General features: G+C 40.8%; 1 protein-coding gene across 1 annotated transcript; it reads left to right on the forward strand.

Moving 5' to 3' along the window:
- The first annotated feature begins 14,151 nt into the window (after window positions 1-14,151).
- LOC117454331 (transmembrane protein 33-like) lies at window positions 14,152-22,168 on the forward strand. The gene is made up of 8 exons (XM_034093518.2): window positions 14,152-14,236; window positions 15,250-15,326; window positions 16,067-16,161; window positions 16,272-16,459; window positions 17,514-17,581; window positions 17,742-17,875; window positions 19,717-19,800; window positions 21,089-22,168. Exons 2-8 carry the CDS (start codon window positions 15,270-15,272, stop codon window positions 21,216-21,218), a joined length of 756 nt encoding a protein of 251 aa, XP_033949409.1. The 5' UTR covers window positions 14,152-14,236; window positions 15,250-15,269; the 3' UTR covers window positions 21,219-22,168.
- Window positions 22,169-22,380: the final 212 nt, after the last annotated feature.

Consider the following 22,380-nt stretch of genomic DNA (forward strand, 5'->3'; position numbering starts at 1 on the left):
TTTGAACTGCTCACACAGATTTTGTGTGGCTTAATTGGCTGTAAAGCAATAAGGTGTAATGTGTTATTAGTTACGCACCTTTACTTTCATTAGTAAATAGCCGTTGATTGTAATCATGGAAAGGCTGTTAAACTCAATCAGAAGTCAAAGGTAAGCAGGGAGGAGAGCAACGTGTGGCTTGGTGATGCACCTGAACATGTGTGAACATCATTCTTTGTAGTTCTGTTCAAGTGTTTTTGTTTATTATTTACTATTAGATTTACAGGCCAATATGTCGAGTAACCAGAAGGTAGTTTCCATGTGTCTTATTTCAATTTGTTGAGTGTTTTTCAGCTCTCCTGTCTCTTGTCATTACAGGTCTGTCAAAAACACCCTGATACTTATCATTTGATCAAGGAGTATCCTGATGCTGGAGGTATGGTGGGTATCATAAATGCAAATACTGAATATTAAGTTTTAATCGTTCAACAATCAATCTTCCACCTTAAAAAAACTGCAATTGTAATATCATGTCGGCAGTTTTTAAAACGTATTCAGATATGTTGAATTTAGACTTGGACGTAGAGCAGATTTTAGTTTCTATATCTCGTCTGCTGAGAGTCTTGAATGTCTAAAGACTGGGTTGAACCTTTCAAGCAGAAACCTGATCAGTTTTAAACTGGAAGGTTTCTTAATTTATATCTAAGCCTGCAGGTTTTTACTTTAGCTCGTAATGCTTTTTATTTCATGGATTATTTGTATCATTCTGATTGAATCCATGAATGTGTACTAGTGAGTACATCTGTTCAGTCAGCCACTAAAACATGTCTTAAATGTGCTATAAATATAATCCACAAAATTGTCAATATGTAGATCTGAACAACTTTCTAGACCTTCTTTGACTTGGAATACAAATGACTTGAGAGAAGACGAATTAATCGCAGCTGACTCGAGCCATCTCCCAAAAACCTTTATAATGGAGCTGCTATTCGGGAGGCTGTGGCGCAGTGGGTTGTGCGTTGGTGTTCGGGTCAGGGGAGCACAGGTTCAAACCCCACTGCAGTCAGCATGTCGTTGTGTCCCTGAGACACTTCACCCCAAATTGCCCACAGTGTTGAGTATGTAAGTCGCTTTGGATAAAAGCGTCTAACATGCAACATGTCATGTAATGGAGCTACATATGTGTAATGAATAAATGGAAGAGCAGTATCTTGAAAGCAGGAAGCAGGAAATAAAAGGAACAATGAGCGTTTAATTTGTGGAACATTTCGTAGATTTATTTTCATTTCAGACATTAAAATGCAAATTGATATTGCTTCATTACACAAGGCATTACTAAGGAAAAACATCTTACATTTTTTAAACGTCTTCAAAACTAAATGTAATTCTAATAAACAAAACCCTTCAGACTTTAGTGCATCTGGGTCCCTTGTTTGAATACTGTTCAATACCAAGCTTGGCAGTGACTTTGGACATAAACAGAGACTTAACACTGAGTCTTGGATTCATCTCAAATGGCTGGAGACTCAAACGGACTTTGTCCCCAAAAGGCTGCATATTTCCTTAATCGATGGATAAAAGAGCCGGAAGTAAAACAACAAAAAGCAGGTATTTTGTGGAAACATTTGTAGATTTATTTTCATTAATGACATTAAAAATACAATGGAATTCGACCAAAATACACGAATCATTGCTACAAAAATTTGAATGTTTAAAAGCTCATTCAAATCTAAAAAACATCAACAATTCTGACTTTCAGATTCTTGATTCTTGTTGTTTAAAGTTGATGCTTGAAGTCAGTGCACCATCTGCCGGGTCACAAAGTGAATTAAGTGCGTTAAAACGTCTCCTCCGTGCTCTGGGTGAACCCTGCAGAGCAGAGACCGCCACGAGGCCATCAGTCTCAGACCCTCGTCCTGCCAACTCCAGCCAGGAGGGTCTGCAGGACACCGTGTCTCCACGCTGGAGTCGCTGAAAGCCGGCTTGGTCGGAGCAGGTTTCTGCCTAATTGTGCTTTTCAGAGCCGCTGTGCGCCGGGGCTTTCAACAGGCTGCCTGCGGTCAGTGGACGCTGCAGCGGAGGAATCCAACATCGCAGGCTCTCATTGATCCGACGCAGCAAAGGTCACCACAGTTATGTGTTTGTGTGAGTGACGACCACAGAGCAGCAGAAGCACAGAGGTCAGCTCATGTGTGGGCAACTTTGTGCTCAATTCAGTTGCCAGTTTGTTAGATACACTTAGCTTAACTTACGCAAATGGTAGATTTGAATCAAAACCTCTTTCGAGTATGTCAAATATTTCACTTCAAAACTTCAACATGTGATAAGAGGAGATGTTGCTTTCAAAACAAGAACAAATACACTTCTTATTGGAAGCAGCATATTCTCACTGGTCTTGTGAATGTTCCACTTCATTTGAAAGGAGAATGAGTCCTCTAAGGTTTAATTATGGACACAAATGACTTGGTTATATAAATATGTAATATTTTAAATAAGGTCATACAGCAAAGGTCACCACAGTTCTGCGTCTGCAGTGAGCGACGGCCAGCAGAGCCGCGGGAACAGAGAGGTCAGTCAAAGTGGTCAACTTTTATTTTGTCCTCAATGCAGTGGCCAGATTGTAAGATGCACCTAAAGCTTGACGCAGGCAAATTGTTTAACATAGATTTGAATAAAAACCTCTAGAGTATTTGAAGTATCTCACTTTGCTCCAAACACACACCGGTCAGTTTGATGCGGTCCACGTGTATTCTGTCCGGTGATCATTTCTACTGTGTGTGAAAAACAGGCTCCAGATCTCATTTCCAGTGTTGTTCATCCGCTTCCCTTTTTTTCCTCCATTACGCATCCTGAGACTGGATGATCCATCTCCCCCTCTCTCTGCACATCCTCCCCCCCCCCCCCCCCCCTGCAGCACTCCACCAGCCAAACCCCTGCTATTTTCACCCCACACACATCCGTCGCTGCACTTATCCAGCCTCAGACGGCTGCTGGCTCGATAGCTAAACGGATTATCCAACAACAGAGCACCTCTCCTTCTGCCTCCCTCCCTCCCTCCCTCTCCTCCTCCCTCCCTCTCCATGCACTCCTCTCTCGGAGGGGCCCTATTGAGCGGGGGCCCAGGCTCTCCACTAGCCAGGCTCTTTATTGAGGCGTCTATGGGGCTTTATGCTGCCAGCGCTCGGCCTTGCCCTCGCCATCATCAATCATCCTCGGCTCCAGGGCTGCTATCACTGCTCCGACAGGCCGGCCAATCACAGCCCTGCAGGAAGCTCTATAGGAGATGGGGAGAGAAGCAGAAAGAGAGAGAAATCACTCTGTTTCTGATGTGTGATTGACATCTTGTACCTTCTGGGTGCAAAAACACTGGTATACAAACCAAGACTGGCCTGCGAGGAAGTAGATTTGATCATGAAGTGAGAGTCTGAGTCATGAAAGCATATAACCACGTTAAAATAATCATTACAGAAGGCAGCAATAACAGGGCCTTTTTATGGAAGATCTATAGTAATCTTATAAGTGAGAATTTTAGATGAGGGGTTCAGTGTATAAATATTGCTGCCAAACTATGAATCCCCTGAGAAATCAAGTGATATTCTGACAGATGAAACCTGATAATGTCACCGTAAACTCACTCAAATTTCTATATTTTAAAGAAAACTAGGAAGAGGTGGATTTCTATGTTTAAGCTCACTTTTCACTTTTTCCTCAAGCCCGAACAGTATGTCGAATTTCTACTCAAGTCTTAACCTAATTTTACTTTTTCTCTTCTTATTTTTTTTTCTTTTCTGTAGCCTCATCTCTCTGCAGCCCTGAGCTCTCGTTCTGCTCCAGGAGGAATAAACCCAATCTGATTATAGACCTATTTTACAGCAGACGCCGGGGCGCAATAAAGGGAGAGAGAGCACGGAAACGGGACTCGGCCCATCAATTAGATCTCTATTAGCAGCCAATGCAGACCTCACCTCAGGAAACGCCGGGGCCCTGAAATTAAACAATTCTTCAAGCTCGACAAGCCAGTCAACTCTGCTCTATGTTCCAGAGAGGAGGCGGAAGGAGGGAGAGGACAGTGTCTTCAGCTACTATCCTACCTGGCTGTCTTAAAGTCATAACGAATAATGAACAACCATAGGGCTGAAAAGACACAGGATGCTTTTAAAGAAGAAACATGAGTTAAGCCTATAAAATAAGGTCAAACACAGACTATGAATCTTTATTGTGCATAGGGCCCTAACCAGATGTAATACAGTAATAGTATAGTGACATTACACTTGGTTTCCTGTCCTTTTACTTCCGTCCAGTCATTAATCTCCAACTGCTGACCTGCTGACCTGAGGCGGGACAAAATGTCAATATTGGATCATTAGCCTCAGCAGTAAGGCCATTTAGACGGGACACCTTGAGAGGCGCCGTTAATTCCTAATTGCTTTTTTCAGGAAATTAAAAGTTTTCCTTTGCAGTTTTCTAATTTCATCCCAGCTCCGCTCCAACGAGAGCTGCCGCTGAGATGCCGGATAATTGGGTTTTAGTCAATAGGATGTGATATTTCCATGTTAACAGGGGTTTTATCGGTGGGAAAACGTGCAGTAAAGGGATACAGGATCAGCAATATACATCATATATATATTCTATATATTTATTGGTCCTTATGTGGTTTTCTACACCCAGTAAAATGGTAAGAAAGAAAGACTATTTTACTGGCATGATACATCTAACAGCAGTCAGTTAGAGGTATTATTCATCCTATTGCTCTATATTTCTTATATTTATTTCAGAAACAGGCAAAAAACACACATTATTCTGCAAAATATGGCCAATAAATGTGGATTCTAACATAATGTTAGACATATCCAGTCAATTTAAGGTTAATTGCTTATATATCCCGCATATTCTCAAAGCTTTGGGAAAATGCAGTTGCTTTTACAGCCCAATGTTTCTGCTCGATTCATTTCTGGCATCATCTGAGACAAGTCCTCTCTCCTTAACAATCTTCCTCTGTTTCCAGACTGCGGCACGTATTTCTCTATTTGCTCAATCAAAGGATGGCCATTTATCATCGAGAAGGACAGCTTCGCATTTTCTACCTTGCCCGCTCGGTTCCAGCAGCAAATTCTGCATTTTTATGGAAAGCTGCAGTCATTTTGATTGATGAAATCCAAAGATGTCCAAAACAATCCGGGGGATCCCCAACTGTGGCGCACCGGCGGGGTTCCTCCAGTGTTGTCATTGTTAAACACAGAGAAAGGAGCGCGTCCGGAGAACACCAGGGGAAAAATCACGATTTCACTTCAAAAGGGCCAAAAAGCAGCGTTTCTTTACAGGCAGTGGGAAAGTGCAGGGAAACCTTTTCCACTTGCAGACCAAAACAATACTTGCTTGGCTTTTTGCATTCAGCTATATAGGCTAATAGAAGCAGGCCAGAATAGTGAATTGATTATTTTACTGTGAGGGTTGGTGTTATTTGTGTTCTCGCTGAATGGCTGGTGCAACACATCCCCCTGCATTCATCCAATGTGCGCATATAGCCTCATTGTGTGTCATGTAGCAGCGAGAAGTAAAATAACTATTCCTTGAAAACCCATCTCAGAGCAGGGGCAGCTTTTATTTACCCACGCTTGTCTTGTTTGCAGTGATTCATAATGTCACACGAAATGTCACCTATCTGGCTTAATTGGCACCTTCTGTTATTAATACCAGGAGTGTGGCTCCCCTTTCACCCGCGGAAATAAGCCTATATTGCGTACTTAATACACCGTCACCCCAAAGGGAGATTCAATAAATCTCCCTTTAACGGCGTTTCCCCTCAAAACTCCTCGAGGCGAGTGCAGGCCGTGTCAGGATTGCGATTGTGCGCCAGTGTTTAGCAGCAGCTGCTCCCAGGACAGACAAGCCCTTGTCAATTAGGCGGTGACAAGCAGGTCCTGCAACCGCCTGCAGGCCTCCACCAGCCAGCAGTGTACAGTCCCCGCAATTAGTATCCATTTCTGTCCAGACCTCCTTGGAGCGCGCAGACAGAGCGCCGGGTAAATGGCCAAACATTGTCCAAATAACACCGAGCGCCTCAGAGACACCGCGTAATGGGTCTGTGTTAACCGAGAGGCGCTGTGGGCAAAGAAACACGTTTGAATTCAGGAAGAACAAGACTTAAAATCAGGATGGTGTCTGAAATAAACCCGAAAACATGCTGTGACGTCGTGAAAATAAACAATAAATAAGCAGCAATAGAGTGATTTATCAGGCAGTTCACGTTATACGTAAAACAGCATTTGCCAGGAATATATTTAATTTATCTTCTTATTGCGAATAAACACGAAGATATGTGGAGCATTATTAGCTTTACGTCCTGAGGCACATTGTGTGAAGGGCTTATGATGTGTAACTAATGGCTTTAATTAACGATTAACAAATCATGTGCTAATGCTCTATATCTCAGCTAATATTTAAAGGACACATTTTGGCTTGAAAGGTTGTGAAACCTCACTTTGCACGTTTCATTTGTTGTACCAAAACAAGGCACCTGAATAAGGGGGTTTCTACTTAAATGTGTGATTACCTCTTTACAGTTAAATCAGACAAATATAAGACCATTTTTGGGTTGCCAGGTTTTGGGAAAAAGAGTATATTTGTATTTTGGTCCAGATTTTCTGCTCTCCTTTTCTAGAATCAAGTGATCAAACTGTCAAAGATAAACTTAATACCTGCCAACAATTGTTGTTATTAATGTCTCTTAACTGATCTACACAGCACAGTAAACTATTTTATGACAAATAATAAAGCAAACATAGATCATGAACCCTGTATTATGAAGACACAGAAACAGCAGTCCAGAGGTGTTGGAGTCAAATTAAACTGGGTGGCTACTGAAACCAAACCAGTTGTGTTCGGTCCTATGAGAGAGTAAATAAATGTCAAGCCAACACTGTCACAACACTGACAGCCCATAGAGGGGTGGCTCACCAAGACCCCTTTGTAAATGGTGTCACTGCTAGCAGCTGGTGGTGGCATTCCCGGGCCTCGGACGCTGCCCTTTGGCCCCTGGGGGGCCGGACTCCGGACAGGGCGGCCCAGCCGTCTCCACAGCGCCATGATAGCTCGGGTCAGAGGGGCCACGTTTCCCGCAGGAGAAGCTGGGGCAAAGTGGTGGAACAAAACCCCCAGAGCTCACCAGGCCAGTGGGATCATTAGTATGAGCGTTTGTTTAACTAATTAGCAAGCTGGGCAGCAGAGGGAGGCTTGTATAGAGGACATGGACGTCATATATGGAAAAGGTATATGGGCATCCGTCAACTGCGTCAACACTGCATGAATGCAGACTGTGACAGCCGCGCAGAAATGACGTGAAGCTTGGGGGGCATCAATGAGCAGATAATTACCAAAATATGATGTCCTGACAACCAGTGGCCCAGAATAATATAACAATGCAGGGATTTGAAGCCCCTGCTTGAAAACAAAAGGGCGTTCTTTTCTGGAGGAATATTGTCCCGCAGGGTTCAAAGTACAGGATGGGGACAGGGCAGCGCACTGAAGTTCAAGAACAGTGCAAACAGCACATGCCAACAAAAGGAGCCACACAGCATTCAGCTGCGGTGGAGCAGGAGGAGTTGGGGGGGGGGGGGGTGAGGGTCCCGTGTTAAATATGGGAAAGTTTGGGGAACGAGGTCAACGGGTCAAGAAAAGTAAACAAGAGAGCAGTCTTGATGACAGAAGGAATTTAATATCAAAAATACATAAATCTTCAAGTGAGGGCAGGCACATAATGGGCACAAAGGAGGCGAGTGTTTGAGTCAACACAGATTGTTTTGTTGCAGATTAAATGGATCGGGCCAAGTTGTTAACATTTAACACAAAACGTTGGCACTAGAATAGAGGTTGAGCAGAATGGAGGGGGGTTTCTCGGGTGGAGCATGGCAGTCATGACACGGGGAGAGATGTGGCAGCGTTTGAAATTACGCAAAAATAATTTAAAAAAAGATATGAGCTGAAGTCTCCTATTAGTTCGCATTTTAAAATTGAAATAGGCTGTTGATCCTGTGTTCCCCACCTTTTATTGTGAACTTGAAGTCTTTCATGTTGTTGATGTTTACTCTTGCTTTCTAGCCATTTCTGCGCATTTCCGCACGACTTGTACGCCTTCTGTGACTGCTCATTGACGGATGATCTCACTTCATGTTGCTGAATCACAGTGTCAGTGCATGGATATCCTTCTTCTGATACAATGTCTAGATTAATCTTGCCATCCTGCAGCACATTTGTCTCCATCCTCCCCTGACTGCGGCTCACTGGACGCTGAGAACTCTGTCTGACCTTCGCCCTCAACCCCGCGAAGCCCTGCTAGTTCCCTGGCAGTCGCAAACAACTCTGAATTCCATAATTCTTCAAGAAAAGGCACTATTAGGGAAAATTCCTTCTTTTTTGACAATTTAATAGCGCAAACTAATCATCTGGTTGACACGGGCCATTCATCTCCGTACAGGCAGACAAAGACAAGGCCTTTTCCATAGGTTCGTCTGGACCCTGCAGTCAGACCAGCCTCTATTTTCAGATCAAGTGCACAATAAAAGCATTGTGACTGCTTAATGGGTATGTTTGTGAAGCCACCCAAACCCCAGTGTATTAAATGCATTTTTTTTTTTTGACTAACGCAGAGCTGAGAAAAAAGCAGGATGATACAAAACTTTGTTTGTCTGCTTAAAGCAATCAAAACACGAAACAAAAGAAAAGATAGGCGATACAAAAAAACTAGGCGCCTCAAAATTGCTTAAACCCCCCAAGTTATGTATTCGTTTCTGAATCAATTTAGCGGTGCAGGCATTTTCCCAACATCCTCTTGCGGGAGTAACAAGACAGGGAAATTGATCCGCGGAGACTTCACCTCTCGGTGCGCCTCAATAAAAGAGACATCAGCCTCTCTCGACGACTGTGTAATTTTTAATATATATGCAATAAATGTTCAATTTGTTTCCAGAAATGACGGGAAATAATAACGTAACATTTTAAAGCCATCCATTACAGCCAAACAATGCTCATGCATAGCGCAGTGACGCCGAGTGCTTTGATTAATTCACGGTTTGATTGTGTTGGATAAAGCAATAACGTTACAGAGCTCCACTTTGCACCCTTTGGACCATTTTCCCTCCTGGAAAAAAAAAATATGACTGAGGCTGTGCTTTGATTTTTAAAAGATATCAGTGTTTAATCTATTACGCACATAGATCAGACTTGAAGAGGCTTGTTTTCCAGGTGGGGTCTGCTTAGTCCTCAAGGGTGAATTTTCACACAAATGATCCAAATTATGAATGACACCCAATTATAGGTGTCACATATTTCCCTCAGCAGCACTCATTCCAAGATCTGTGAATCCTCAGACACACAACAAACCCCATAGGATACAAATATTGAATTTCATCTATGAGCTCGTAGAAATGCATTATTGTTTGGATATATCAAATCTTATAAGTGCATGATTATAATGTTACATTTTTAATAATAGTGACTATAAATGAATACAAAAATACATAATTTAAGTTATCAGTATACTGTCCCTCCAACGGATGGAAAATGCACTTTTAAACTCACTATTGACACACAACAAGACGCCTCAGAAAAGTGATAATTTAAGATGTTTTTTTTTAAAGCTCCATTGAATAAAAGGTCAAAATCAGATCAGTGTTGAGCCACATAAACGGTTTGTGTTCTCAGTGTGTTTGCAGCTTGTTCTTGGATGTGTAAGATGCAGGTATAGGGGAGGCCGGGGGTCTCGGATCGCTGCAGACCTTGACACAAAGTGCATTAAGTTGCCTGATCTCTCTCAAACCGTTTGATTAATTCACTCCCATTCAAGACCAAGCGAGCAAGGAGTGGAGGGACGTGACCAATGACATAATGGGGTCTGTCAAGCAGCCTTGCAAAACGCCCAGACCATTTGTGGTGACAATCCTGATGCCATCAGTTCCATTATAGACCCCCATTCAGCGCAGAAACAAACATAGCTTTACTCCCAAAAAGGGAAAAGTCAGCTTTCGGTGTCAATAGATTTTGGCTCAAGGCTCATTGTGGGCATCTGATTCCCTCCAGCCTTTAAACAACATGCTTGTTTTACCACAAAAACAATACAAAAAACATATGTATGCATTTACCCTCTGCGAAAATTGCTGTGATTATATTTGTTGGCTTTATAACATTTTAGTATTTTTAATTAGGAAATGTCACTAAAAACACTTTCATTTGAAAAGAAACAAAAGGCTTCCCTTTGCTGATAATGCATTTATATTACCATTAACATATTGTCTGTGCACACTTCTCCTGTTAAAGGATGTTCATTGTATTAAGATGTAACTCTTCACATCCCAAAACCTGCAGGAAGCTCCTTCCCTTTGTCCTGAATTCACTCCTGAGATAATCGCATCAATCAGAAGCCAGTGTGCAGAGACAAGTGTGGAGTAAAGGAGAGATCATGGAGATGCTCAAAGATTAATATAGAAGGAGTTCTGAGTCTTAACACACATTAAAGACTTAAGGGAAATGTAGCATCAGATGGTTTGTACAGCAGAGCCTCCTCCGTGAGATGGATGCCTTGCATGCTGGAAGAAAGCTCAGGATGAAAGCTGAGAGGCATAACACCAATGTTAGAGGGGTAGCATTCTGCAGGACAACTCCTCTGATATGTTGCTTAAATAAAGGGGGAATGACTAGTTGTCAATCTCCCATAACACGGCCAAATACTAAGATTCAACATGCATGACAAGTGTTGTCATTTGGGTATTTGTGACGGCAACAAACATGGTCAATTGAGTCTTTTGGAAAATGTTGCATCATCAGTATTTAAATGTGCTGAAGATTGAAATTGAAATATGGTCATCAGTGGTCATCAATGTTATTATTAGTATCACATTTGAATAAAAACAAATACTTCAGTGTTTTTTTGCTTGAAGATATCAACCAAAATGTACAAATGAGCTGCATGCTGCAATAACCCGAGAGCCATAGAGAAGACAATATGACTAAGAGTTTTATTATCTCACAAGAGGAGACTATAATCTCGCAATTTCATTTTATGGTTTTGCAAATAGAAGTAAAAATGCATCAAAGCAAAATGTGCGGAATCAACTGAGAGGCAATGACACATTTTAAAACACGTATCAGAGCAGAAAGCACCACTTGGTTGTGCTTTATATTTATAGGCCTACTAATCGGAATATAAAATATAGCGTACGAGTAAAATGCTTTTTTATATTATTATATTTCCCTGTAAATCAAGGGGGGGTTTCTCTCCATCATGAAGTGTGAAACGCCTTCCTTAGATCAGCCGACAACGAGATAATAGGCAGGGAAGTCTGTAGTCTCTTTATTGTTGCTTTAACCAGTTTGAGGGAAATGCACCGTGTCCTCCTTTCCCTCCCCATCAAACCTCCTCCTCGCTTGTCCCGATTCTCCTCCCTTACCACTCCCTGTTTGTTTTGGGCCGAATGGATCCAAACACGGAGATATTGAGCGATTACCAGCGCATTCCTGTCAGGACACACCGAGTTTCATCTCTCTGAGAAAGCTTTGGTGTGTCACTCACTGCCTGCTCCTTTCTTTCTTTCTTTATCCTCAGAGCTTCGAATGAAAGGTTTAAATACAGTTGTTAGAATGAAGTGAGTGTAGGTTTAACAGCGCATTGTTTACGTGCGTAAAAAGGTCGTTGTACGTAAGAAAATACAAATATTATTAAGCTCATTATTTTCGCAGTAGTCAACATATTCGCGGTGTTCAATATTAAAATAATAATACGAATAATGATAACACATCAGCAGCAATAATAATAATTCTGTTATAAAGTTGACAACATGTAATATATTACACATGTATTATCCTCTGACATCCTATAATGTCCTTCCTTTCTTTTTTATCTTTGTTATTATATAATAACCCGTAAATATGTTTTTAATTTAGCTTTCGTTTTCGCTTTTGATTTATTTCATTTTCCCTATTATTCTTTATTTTAAATGAACAGTAATCCCTCCTGTAGGTGAATAACTGGCGCAGAAACCTGTCTTTGTGTTAGACCGATGCAAAGAGGAGGGGAACATTTCAAAACTGCTCCAATATACTGTAAAAAAACACGAAATACTATTTTTGTATGTGGGTTATCCTAAATAAAATGTTCAACACTGTATATTACTTTTATGATCTGTATGGGCTCCTTTACACGCTAGCTAAGATACAAAAATGTATTTATTTCCAGGAAACCAACAACATAGTTTTAATTTGATACTTTAAAAATCTATTACACATCAAAATAAGTCCCGATAACTCGTTAATACGGCTCTGGCACTCATCAAATACATGTTGTTTGCATCACTGTAACATCCCTTTGCTCTTCAATCTACTATATATTCATATTGGAGTCTTCATCGACACATTTCTCTCTCAGAACGTGTCTCAGGATCTCACAGTTGTTCCTCAGAAGCCTGGAGAAATTAAAACTCGGGCAGAAAATGTTGTCTCGTTTAAATTCTCACCTTCAGCTCTCTGGTGACTGGTAATGGTCCGAGAGGAGCTGACGCTTAAAAACCATCACGATATTCTCACTGTACGCTGCCTGTTTAACGAGTTCTGTCATGCCTGGCACATTAAGACATTGTAAGGAGAAAAGCAGAATATAGAGACAATCTTTCTTGCAGTAGGCAGATCAATTAAACATAGAAAATGCATGCAAGGCAGGGCGCTGCAGCCTTACTTACTCTGTGCTCTGTTGAGGCTCCGCAGTTTAATTACAAGCCCTAATTCCCAATCGCAGATAGTGTCAAAAAGTCTGCGACTATTTCTCAGAGATTCCCTTTAACAAGTGGAAACTTAGTGTCCTCCTGCACCATTTTATACATGATGAGCCGTCAGTAATGGGATTATTAAACAAAAACGTTTCAGGCGCTGGCGTTAACCTTTTTTAATGCCTAATTAGGTTTTGCAAAGAAATAATTAGATTCTACAGTGCTTACACTGCCTATATTTTCAAATGGCATCTGCAGCAAACACATCATCCTGCGACACTGGTGCCTATAATCTGCGGGTATATGCGCTGCAGCAGCAGTCAGATGTAAGATTTTAAAACATGTTGCGACCGAATAAGGTGCTCTTAAAGCTAAAATAATCATCCAACACAGGCTATAAGAAATCCGCAGACAAACCATAGACTGGTCGAGTGCGTCCTCTGGTGGACAACACGCAACAACCTTCACATTGATCAGTAAATCATTATATCATTTCGAATAAATAAATATTCGACACATTTGTTATGTTAAGTGTCTCCTGAAATTCAGAAAAGAGCATTTTTTTAATCCAAAAAGCAGATTACACAAACAGTATGTGCTCTAAACATGAGGGCGTTGACCACTGCGCATGCGCACTTACAGGTTTTCCCCTGAGCTGTGATGCACATGCGATGCTCAACATACAATGTAAATCTGTGATAAAGTTGATTAAACTTTATGTTATCTGATCCCTACAAGAAGTGTTTTCTTTAAAAAAAAATACACGTTATCTGTCATATTGTACATGTGTCCAATTTTTGAATTAGTGTCTGATCGTGATTTTAGTAGGATTTCTCACTGATATACAAATGATATTGCAAAATTGTGACGTTATCATTTCAAAAGAAGGGAGATAAACAAAAATCATTGCTTCACTTGCTGCTCAAGCACTTTCAAACATGTGGGAAAATGTCTATAAATAGGTAATTGAATGTTGCTAGGCTATTTTTTCCTAAAATGATGAGCACATAGAGATTTAATCTGAGTATCTGTTAGAAATACATAGTAATCTATCAGACACTAATCTGCAAATGCATAAACTGGGCCACTGGTTTGAAATACTCTCCTTCTTTACAAACACTTTCAAGTTGAAAAGTCAAGTTCTGGATATTCAACTGTAATATGTGTCTTTTTTAGGTACAGCAAATGGTTAGTTATGTCACACTTATAAGACATAATAGTTGAACAGTTTATTGTTTTTAATTTGTAGAACATTGTGCATTTTATTGGCATATGATTGTCCAACGTTGTCAGAACTAAGAGCAGAAAGAAGAGCAGTTCACAGTGTTACCACTAGAGGGGAGTGTTGTCTGTGATCCGTGTCTGGGATCCGGAACTCTCCTTCTAAAATATCGCGAGAGTCACGTTTCCTCTTCGCTTCAGAAGGTCAGCTGATCATTTACCTCACTAGCAGCCTGTCAATTTCAAGCTAGCACGCAACGTAACGGTTCTACTCTGAATCACTGGTAAGCTGTCCACTTTATAACTGGTATATATATATATTATCAAGCAGTTGTATTCCTTCTCTACTAGCTCATTTAAACTGGTTACGTTAGCCATCGTATTAAGGGCTATCGATGTAACCAGTGGAAGGTTAGCTTATATGCTAGTAACGATGGTAACACACAGCGAATATTCTAGAGCCACCTGCCGCTAACATTAGCATTAGCATTGATAAACCACCGACAATAGTCTTTATTGTATGTTTACACCAATTTGTTTGGGCTTATTCATGTTCATCAGTAGCAGAAGCAACTGTTACAATAATTTACGTTTGTTTCGGTGCTTCATATAATAATGTAGTCATCACTTATCCAAACTAGAGAAGGCTAGGTGGGCTAACCTAGCTAGCGTTAAGTCTTTCATTTCAGTTTTAGCCTATATTGACATAGATAGTAGTAGTTATTTTTGAGTGCGGTTTTTCCTGTGACCGTTGGTCCCACATAGATGAATGATTTCACCGTGAGGGACATGGTGTCTTTCATTTTGCTTAGCTAAAAAAACACAGTGGGGGAGGAAGTATTCAATACCACACCAAAAAAATACTGATTTTCCAGTAAAACTCCTGCAATTAACAATAGGTTAATACCACATAGTAAAGCCATGCATTGGACATAATACTTAATGTAATATAAAAGTATGTACGGTAATTATAATCAGGAATATAGCTATTTAGAGTTAAAAAGTGAAAGGATTCCCTGTAAGTGGTATGTTGCATGATTGCCTACAAATCGCAATTTAGGATGTACTTGGTAACTAGCTGTCAGATCAATGATGTGAAGTCAAAAGTAAAGGATACCTCTGAAACAAAGAGTAGTACACAGTTTTGGAATATCTTTTTTTGTTCATTTCCTGACACAATTAATAGGCTGACTGACACATTGTTAATAGCAGTTCTGGGAGGGGATTATATGCAGTAAGTTACGTGACCCCTGCTGGTAGTCAGTATTGCTTCATGGTGTTACTTTTTTCCCAACAGAGCAACCCACGATCCCAAAGATGGCTGACACCAACGAACAAAGTCCTCCTCCTCCTCCTCCACAGCTAGGGCCTGTGGTAAGTTGTCCGTTTGATCTAACCCTTCAACTATTAGTCCCGTTGAAAGGTCTTCTGATTCCACGTACAAAGATACTACTGAGCCTACTAACCAGCCCCTAACCACTTTACAGAGTAACCCAAACTGCCAGTAACCCTTAGAGCTTTATTACATTGTTAATAATGTAAATTAAGCATTCATAGTTTTTTAATAATGGATTATTTGTGTTCATGACTTACAAATACACATGAAAATGAAAAAGGTATTAGCACTGCATCACTTTTGCACAGAAATGAATGTTGCTGAAATATTTCTACCGCTGCAACGACTAAATCCTCAACAATTTCAGTAATCATAATTAGTTAATTGTTTAGGGCTTTTCTTCAATTATAAATCGTAAGAAATTCGACAAACGTCTCTAACGTGATTTATTTTATGAAATGAAACTGCAAAGTTGCCTGTCGTCTCCTGACATGTGATCAGAAGGCAGGACAATTAGCTGCGAAATTGAACTAAGTTGTTTTTGAGTCGAGCTTGGCTTTGCTGACCAATGAGGGAGCATGAGGGGAGGTCTGAGCCTTTCAGTAAAACACTTTTCAGTAAGCGTGAGGCAACAGAAAACCTTCCTGTCACCTGGATATCCCAGTACTTTGCTTCAAGTAACACTGTACACCATCTACCCATGGTCTTATATCCTAAGTGATGGAGCAGGTCATTCATTCAGCATTAATCCTAATTGTATTTTTTCTCTCTTTCACAGCAATTTTTAATGAGTAACAAGCTAGAAACGGCAATGTGGCTTTCACGGCTCTTCACTGTCTACTGCTCCGTAATGTTTATTCTACCGATTTTAGGGTGAGTACATTCAGTGACCGAGCACATCATCAACACACTGCTTTCACCTATTCTCCTTTCTCCCAACCTGAATTTGTGTCAGACTTTTTGTGACTGATTGTTTGTTTCAGACCCTATGCAGCAGCTAACTTCTATCAGCGAGCCTTGTTAGCGAACGCCCTCACCAGTGCCCTTCGCTTGCATCAAAGGCTTCCACGCTTTCAGCTGAGCAGAGCCTTCCTGGCCCAGGCTCTTCAGGAGGACAGCTGTCATTACCTGCTCTACTCACTCATCCTGGTCAACTCCCACCCCATCACAAGTATCCTTTACCCTTCAAACATGGGCAAAAGACAGCTGGATAGTGCTGGGTGTAATGTTGAGATTCTCCATTCATCTGTTTTAACAAGGGTGCAATTAGAGTTTCTTATTAGTCCCATGATTTAGATCAGCGGTGGGGGCGCCAGAGAGCTTCAGGGGAGGCGCAGCCTGAGAAAAAAACAACGAGAATTTCCGCTAGTTAACTTCAGCTAACTTTATGCGAGCGGCAACATGGACCGATTTTTAGTGAAGTTACCTAAAGTGAGAGAGGAGACAGCGTCTGGCAGAAAACGTCCCTTGGCTGTCTGTGGAGACGGAGTTCCCCCACCTCCGAGTGCAAGTGAATGCAACACAAGACGCGAGCCTTGTAACCCCTCCCCCGGCGCGAGCGTGGAAATGTGATTGGCGGCGATTTCATTTGAACGGGACGGCGCATTCGGACCCAAGTAGACGGAAGGAATGAGGTAGTTGCGGTCTACTATGACAGAGAAGAGACTGAAGTTTGGCTGTACTCGGCATCTAATCAAAACGCACTAAAGCTTTAGATCTTAATCAGTTTGTGAGGCGTCTTGCTGAACAACATGGTAATCGCCGCATTCAGCTGTTATAGACATGCCAACTTGATGCTCTGCTCACGGATGACTCGGTGAGCATCAATAACTGTTAAGATGATGACTTTACGTGTGTAAATATATTTCTTCTTTGTGGGGGTCTGCCCCCAAAAAACAGTTTTAAGTCCTGAGAAAGTCAAATAAGACGGTGAGTAAAACTCCACTGCCCAGCACTTTGATTTAACTAGGCCAGTAGGTAGGGGCATTCCACTGGATAATAATACCCCTGCATTATAGCAACAACAACAATAATAATTGGGAGGGGGGGCACGCGGCTGTTATGTTCTCTGAGGGGAGGCTCACCTTCCCACACTTTGAAAACCCCTGATCTAGATCATTCTAAGATACATGTATATAAACGATGTAACTCTAATAATTGCACTAAATCATTGTGGGATGGTTATTCTGTCTTTTGATATGATGATCCTTAACCTTTGTGTCCAGTGAGCATATTCCCAGTCTTTCTCTTCTCAGTGCTTCACGCAACTACCTACACAAAGAAAGTCCTGGATGTGAGTGTGAAGCCGTTGTGATGTATAATGCTGAAAGACAGACATTCTTTGTTTTAGCCCCGGTTAGAAAATGACCTACCAAATGTTGTTTTTAGCTATTCATGAGACTTACAGCAGCGTTGTTGTCAGTGTCTGATGTTTGAATCTTTCTTCTTTGCAGTCTGTGGGCCCCAGCAGCCTGATGTTCATCAGAAACCTTTTGGACAAACTTACATCTAACCAGCAGAACATCCTGAAGTTTATTGCCTGCAATGAGATTTTCTTGATGCCAGCCACTGCTTTTCTGCTCTTCAGGTACGTGCCCACGGAAAAGGACAATTTCAACCAGAACATAACGCTTGTTTCTGTTTACTCGCCTGCTTTCTGGTCTGTAGTGATGTTAAATGTGACGATTAAGGCATACTTAAAGTTATTTCTCTCTTATATGTAGACAACCATCTAAACTTATTTTAGCGGGTGTTCCTACAGACAGTTTTCTGCTTCTCAATCTTAAGTCTTTGTGTCCCTGAGGCACGTCACCCCAAATTGCTCCTGTGGGGATTGTCCACAGTATTGAGTATGTAAGTCGCTTTGGATAAAAGCGTCTAACAAGTCACATGTAATGTAATTTTTTTTTTAAGTCACTATAATTACGTTTTAAATCGTTGGGGCAGGAATAGTGCAAATCCCAGTTCCCATAATTACCACATTATCTATATCAGTAGATGTCAGCTTCTATCGTTGGCTGTAGGCTGGCTGCAAAGGGGCGGAACATTTCCGGTAAAACATGTTTTTAAGTAGAACAGAACAGGTTTTAATTATTTTATTGAACAATTATTTGTTTCATTGAAGAACGAAAACAGGAATGTTGAGTTAAATATTACTCATCCCCCCCAACCCCACTCATTAAGAAATGAACAAAAATGTACGCCCATTCCAAAAATCCCCACAAAGTCCCATTCAAAATGTGAAATGAAAAGAGCCCTTCACCCTCCGAACAGTCCCATTACACATTCAAATCTTCCTTCAAGCGATCCTCTGCATTTTGGCTAAACCCTTTCAGTCAACGGGCTCTTCCTGGGCCTCATCAACATCACACTCTTCCTCTTCCTCTTCAGTGTCACTGTCACTGTCCAGCCTGGTTGAGGATGGCTCTGTGTCCGGCTCAGAGAGCCTTAGGTTTCCACTCTCACATTTGTGAGCCTGTTGCGAACCTTTGTGTGGTCTCAGTAGCCATGCAGTAAGCAGTGTGCTATGGCATGGATATTCAAGTGTACTTGAATAGCATCTGTTTGTTTTAGTCAAGATTATGCTAAAATATACTTTCCCCAACTGTATTTAAGTTCCCTACGAAGAGCCAACCTTCAATTTCGAAAATTCCCAGTTAGTTCCCGTTAATTCCCGTGGACAGTTTCCATCTTTCGGGCCTATGGGGATCTTCCATTTAAAGAGTGTTTATAACTCAGTTAATGCTCATTCACTGGCGCTTCCACAAACGGCAACCAACATAATTATTACATTAAAATGAAGTACATTATTCAAGTTTACATTAACTTTGGAGAATAACACGGGACAAATGAGCGGAAGCGCTCTCTTTTCCTCTCTCTTTCTCTCTCTTCTCTCTCTCTCTCTCTCTCTCTCTCTCTCTCTCTCTCTCTCTCTCTCTCTCTCTCTCTCTCTCTCTCTCTCTCTCTCTCCTGACAGCCGGTCCCTATCCGTCTCATGCAGCTCACTGATCCAGTAATGAGTGACCCGACAGTGAAGAATAAACATATTTATAACTAGTTTAGCTAGTTCCAGAGGTAGATCAAATAGCTAAGTGTGTTAGGTCTAACTCTTAGTGTGTGTTTTGCTCCCCGGTCCGTCACAGCGGGTGGAGCTGCAGGATTTCTGCTTCACACACGTTGCATACCGCTATTTTATTGTCCTTTTCGGACACCTTAAAATACTGCCAGACTGGTGAAGCCATTTCGGCGAGCTTGTTTTGCACAGAAAAAGTGTCATGTATTTTACGCCATGTGATCGGCATTTTTAGAGAGCACCGATCGATCGGCAGAGAGTGAGTATCGGCCGATATCGATCGGAGCATCCCTAATTGATGTTATTGTTTATTGAATTGCATTTTAATCTCAGTTTCCCCTTTGTCTTTGAAACAGTGGCCAGGGGAGCTTGCTGCTGCCCTTTATTTACTACCGATTCCTCACCCTCCGCTACACATCCAGAAGAAACCCATACTGCCGGTAAGATGATAAATAATGTTGTAACAAAGCTCAGGTCTTTATGAAAATGAGGACATAAAACAATCTGGTCATTATTGCAGAATCTTTTCAGTCCAGTTCTCGCAGTGTTTTGCTGCTTTTGCCCGCAACATTTGTCATTAAACATTAAAGATTTATTTTATTATATGTCTTTGCAAAACATCATTAAATTAAATCAGAAGATATGGCTTGTTTGGAGCGATGGAAATGCCATTTGCATCCTTTGGAACCAAAAACTGACCTGGACTGATACTAACAAGATGTGCGCATCGTTAGTACGGTATAGATGTATCGGTGTGTGTTGGCCAACATGTTATGAGAAATACTACTATTCAGAAACTGTGTCACAAATAGATTCTTTATCTCTTAGAGCTCAGTATATATAACTTTAAATCTAGTCAGGCTATAAGTCTGGCTCTACTACATGTGTTGTGTGTGTGTGGAAAAGGCCTGGCAATGAATATTCTATATTTAACTGAACTATCAATAATTCAACATCTGTAACATTGCAATAAGCGGGTGGTTGTAGTTCTGAATCTCTCTGGAGCAACTGGAAGGGGAGTCTGCTCCAAAGGATTGATTGACATGCTATTTAGCTTACAGAAAAGCACTGTAGGCAAGGACTGAGATCAATCATAAGCAAGGATATTAATGAAGGCGTTGACATTCGAGAATAATAAAACTAATCGGGTTCTTATGGTCATTAAAAACCTGGAAAAGTCATGGAAATTCAAAATGCTAATTCCAGGCCCTGGAAAAGTTCTGGAAAACAATATTTTCCCGAAAGTTTTGGAAAAGTCATGGAAATGTAATTAAAGTTGCATCAAATATAATTTATATTTTATCTAATCGCCGAAATAGTAATACTATAATGATAATAAATACTGTATCGTATAGTAATGAACGTATAATGGCATTTCACTGTCGAGGTGTTTTGCTGGTGAGAGATTTGAGTTGCTTTAGCGTGTAGAAGCTGGTAAGCCTACTATTTTTTTTTGTTTTAGACGACATGTTTCAGACCTTATTTTCCTGTTCCATGTTAAAATAAACCATTTTCAGTGGCACGCTGAGAGAGTAATGTTTTTGGTCATGGAACATTAGGTAAAGGTCATTGAAAAGTCATTGAAAAATCATTGGTGAAAAGGTGTATGAACCCTGACTAATGTAGGAAAGGATATCAAATGTTATTTACAGGTGTGGCATTCAGAAATGTAAAATCTTTCAAGGACTTGCTTGATTTGAGTATCTAACCCATCCGTGTTCTCCCCAGCACCTTGTTCACGGAGCTGCGGATCCTCATGGAGCATTTCATCATGAAGCCCGCCTGCCCCGCCTTCTTCAGGAAGGCGTGCCTCAGCAGCATCGCATTCATCAGCCGCCTCGCCCCCACGGGGGTCTGATCACGCTCCATAGAAGTTTTGTTTTCGTTATGTTTAGTTTTTCCACCATTTTAAGATGTGACTTAAACTTTGATGAGGACAGACGTTGCCATCAACAGAAGGAACTGTTTTTTGAATGTCAACTTTACACTCTTTGCTCCAACTTCTCTGTATGTTGGAGTACAGTTGAAGAGCAGCCAGTAATGCACTGAAGTCTCATGGTGATGTTCCTTTCCCCATCTTCTTAATGTGACCTCATTCAGGCGGTGGACACCCTCACTATGTTACGTTCTCTGGATGCAGCTCAGTTGTCATCAGCTGTAACGTGATGTACCGGCTGTTATCTTTGTTTCCTTTTTATGTCCTTATTTATTCATGAAAATCGCTTATCATATGATGAAACATTAACATTCTGAGATTAGTAACTTAAATTAAAATAAGCTTATACGTTATTAATATTTTTTTAATGATCATGATGTGCTTGGTTGAATGGAGTTTGTGTGCAGCTTCTACACGGTCCAATTTCTTTTTGTATGTGCAAAGCATCCAAGGCTCTGATTTGACTAAATGCCTAACTTTAAGTGTATCCTATCAATGCCATTAACTAATCGTTTTTAACAACTTGAAAGTCTATGTAGGTATGATGTTGATTTGAGAAACAAGATATCTGCTGTATTTTATAGAATATTTTAAGGTACCAAGCATCTTGCGGTAGGATTGATAGATGAAAGGATTAGCACGATGCCTGTCATGTTTTGAATGCATTCTCACTTTGTTTCTCAGTCTGATATCTCGTTTCATTTTGCTTCATTTATTTGTTTCTATGTAGTTTGCATTTTTTTTTTGCTTAACGCATGCTCTGATTTCTTTGTCTGCCATGTTAAATGTGTTCATTTGCCTACAGACAAACCACGTTTTTATGACAAGAATAAAATGATCTCTTAATTAAACCAATAAAATATTAAAGAACAGCAATGTGGTTTGAGGTTATACATTTGATCTGATATATTTGTACTTAATCTTGTCCTAGTTATTGACACAAATGTAAAGGGGGTCAAAGAGTGCAGACCTTTGCCTAGGCTGTTTTAAATAAGAAAATGTCTATCCTAATATGGATATTTGGTAGCTTAACATGAGTTCTTTAAAAAAAAAAGTGAATGATAAATGTTACTACTGACCCTTT

Source organism: Pseudochaenichthys georgianus, chromosome 10 (assembly GCF_902827115.2).
Source record: "Pseudochaenichthys georgianus chromosome 10, fPseGeo1.2, whole genome shotgun sequence".
NCBI lineage: Eukaryota > Metazoa > Chordata > Actinopteri > Perciformes > Channichthyidae > Pseudochaenichthys > Pseudochaenichthys georgianus.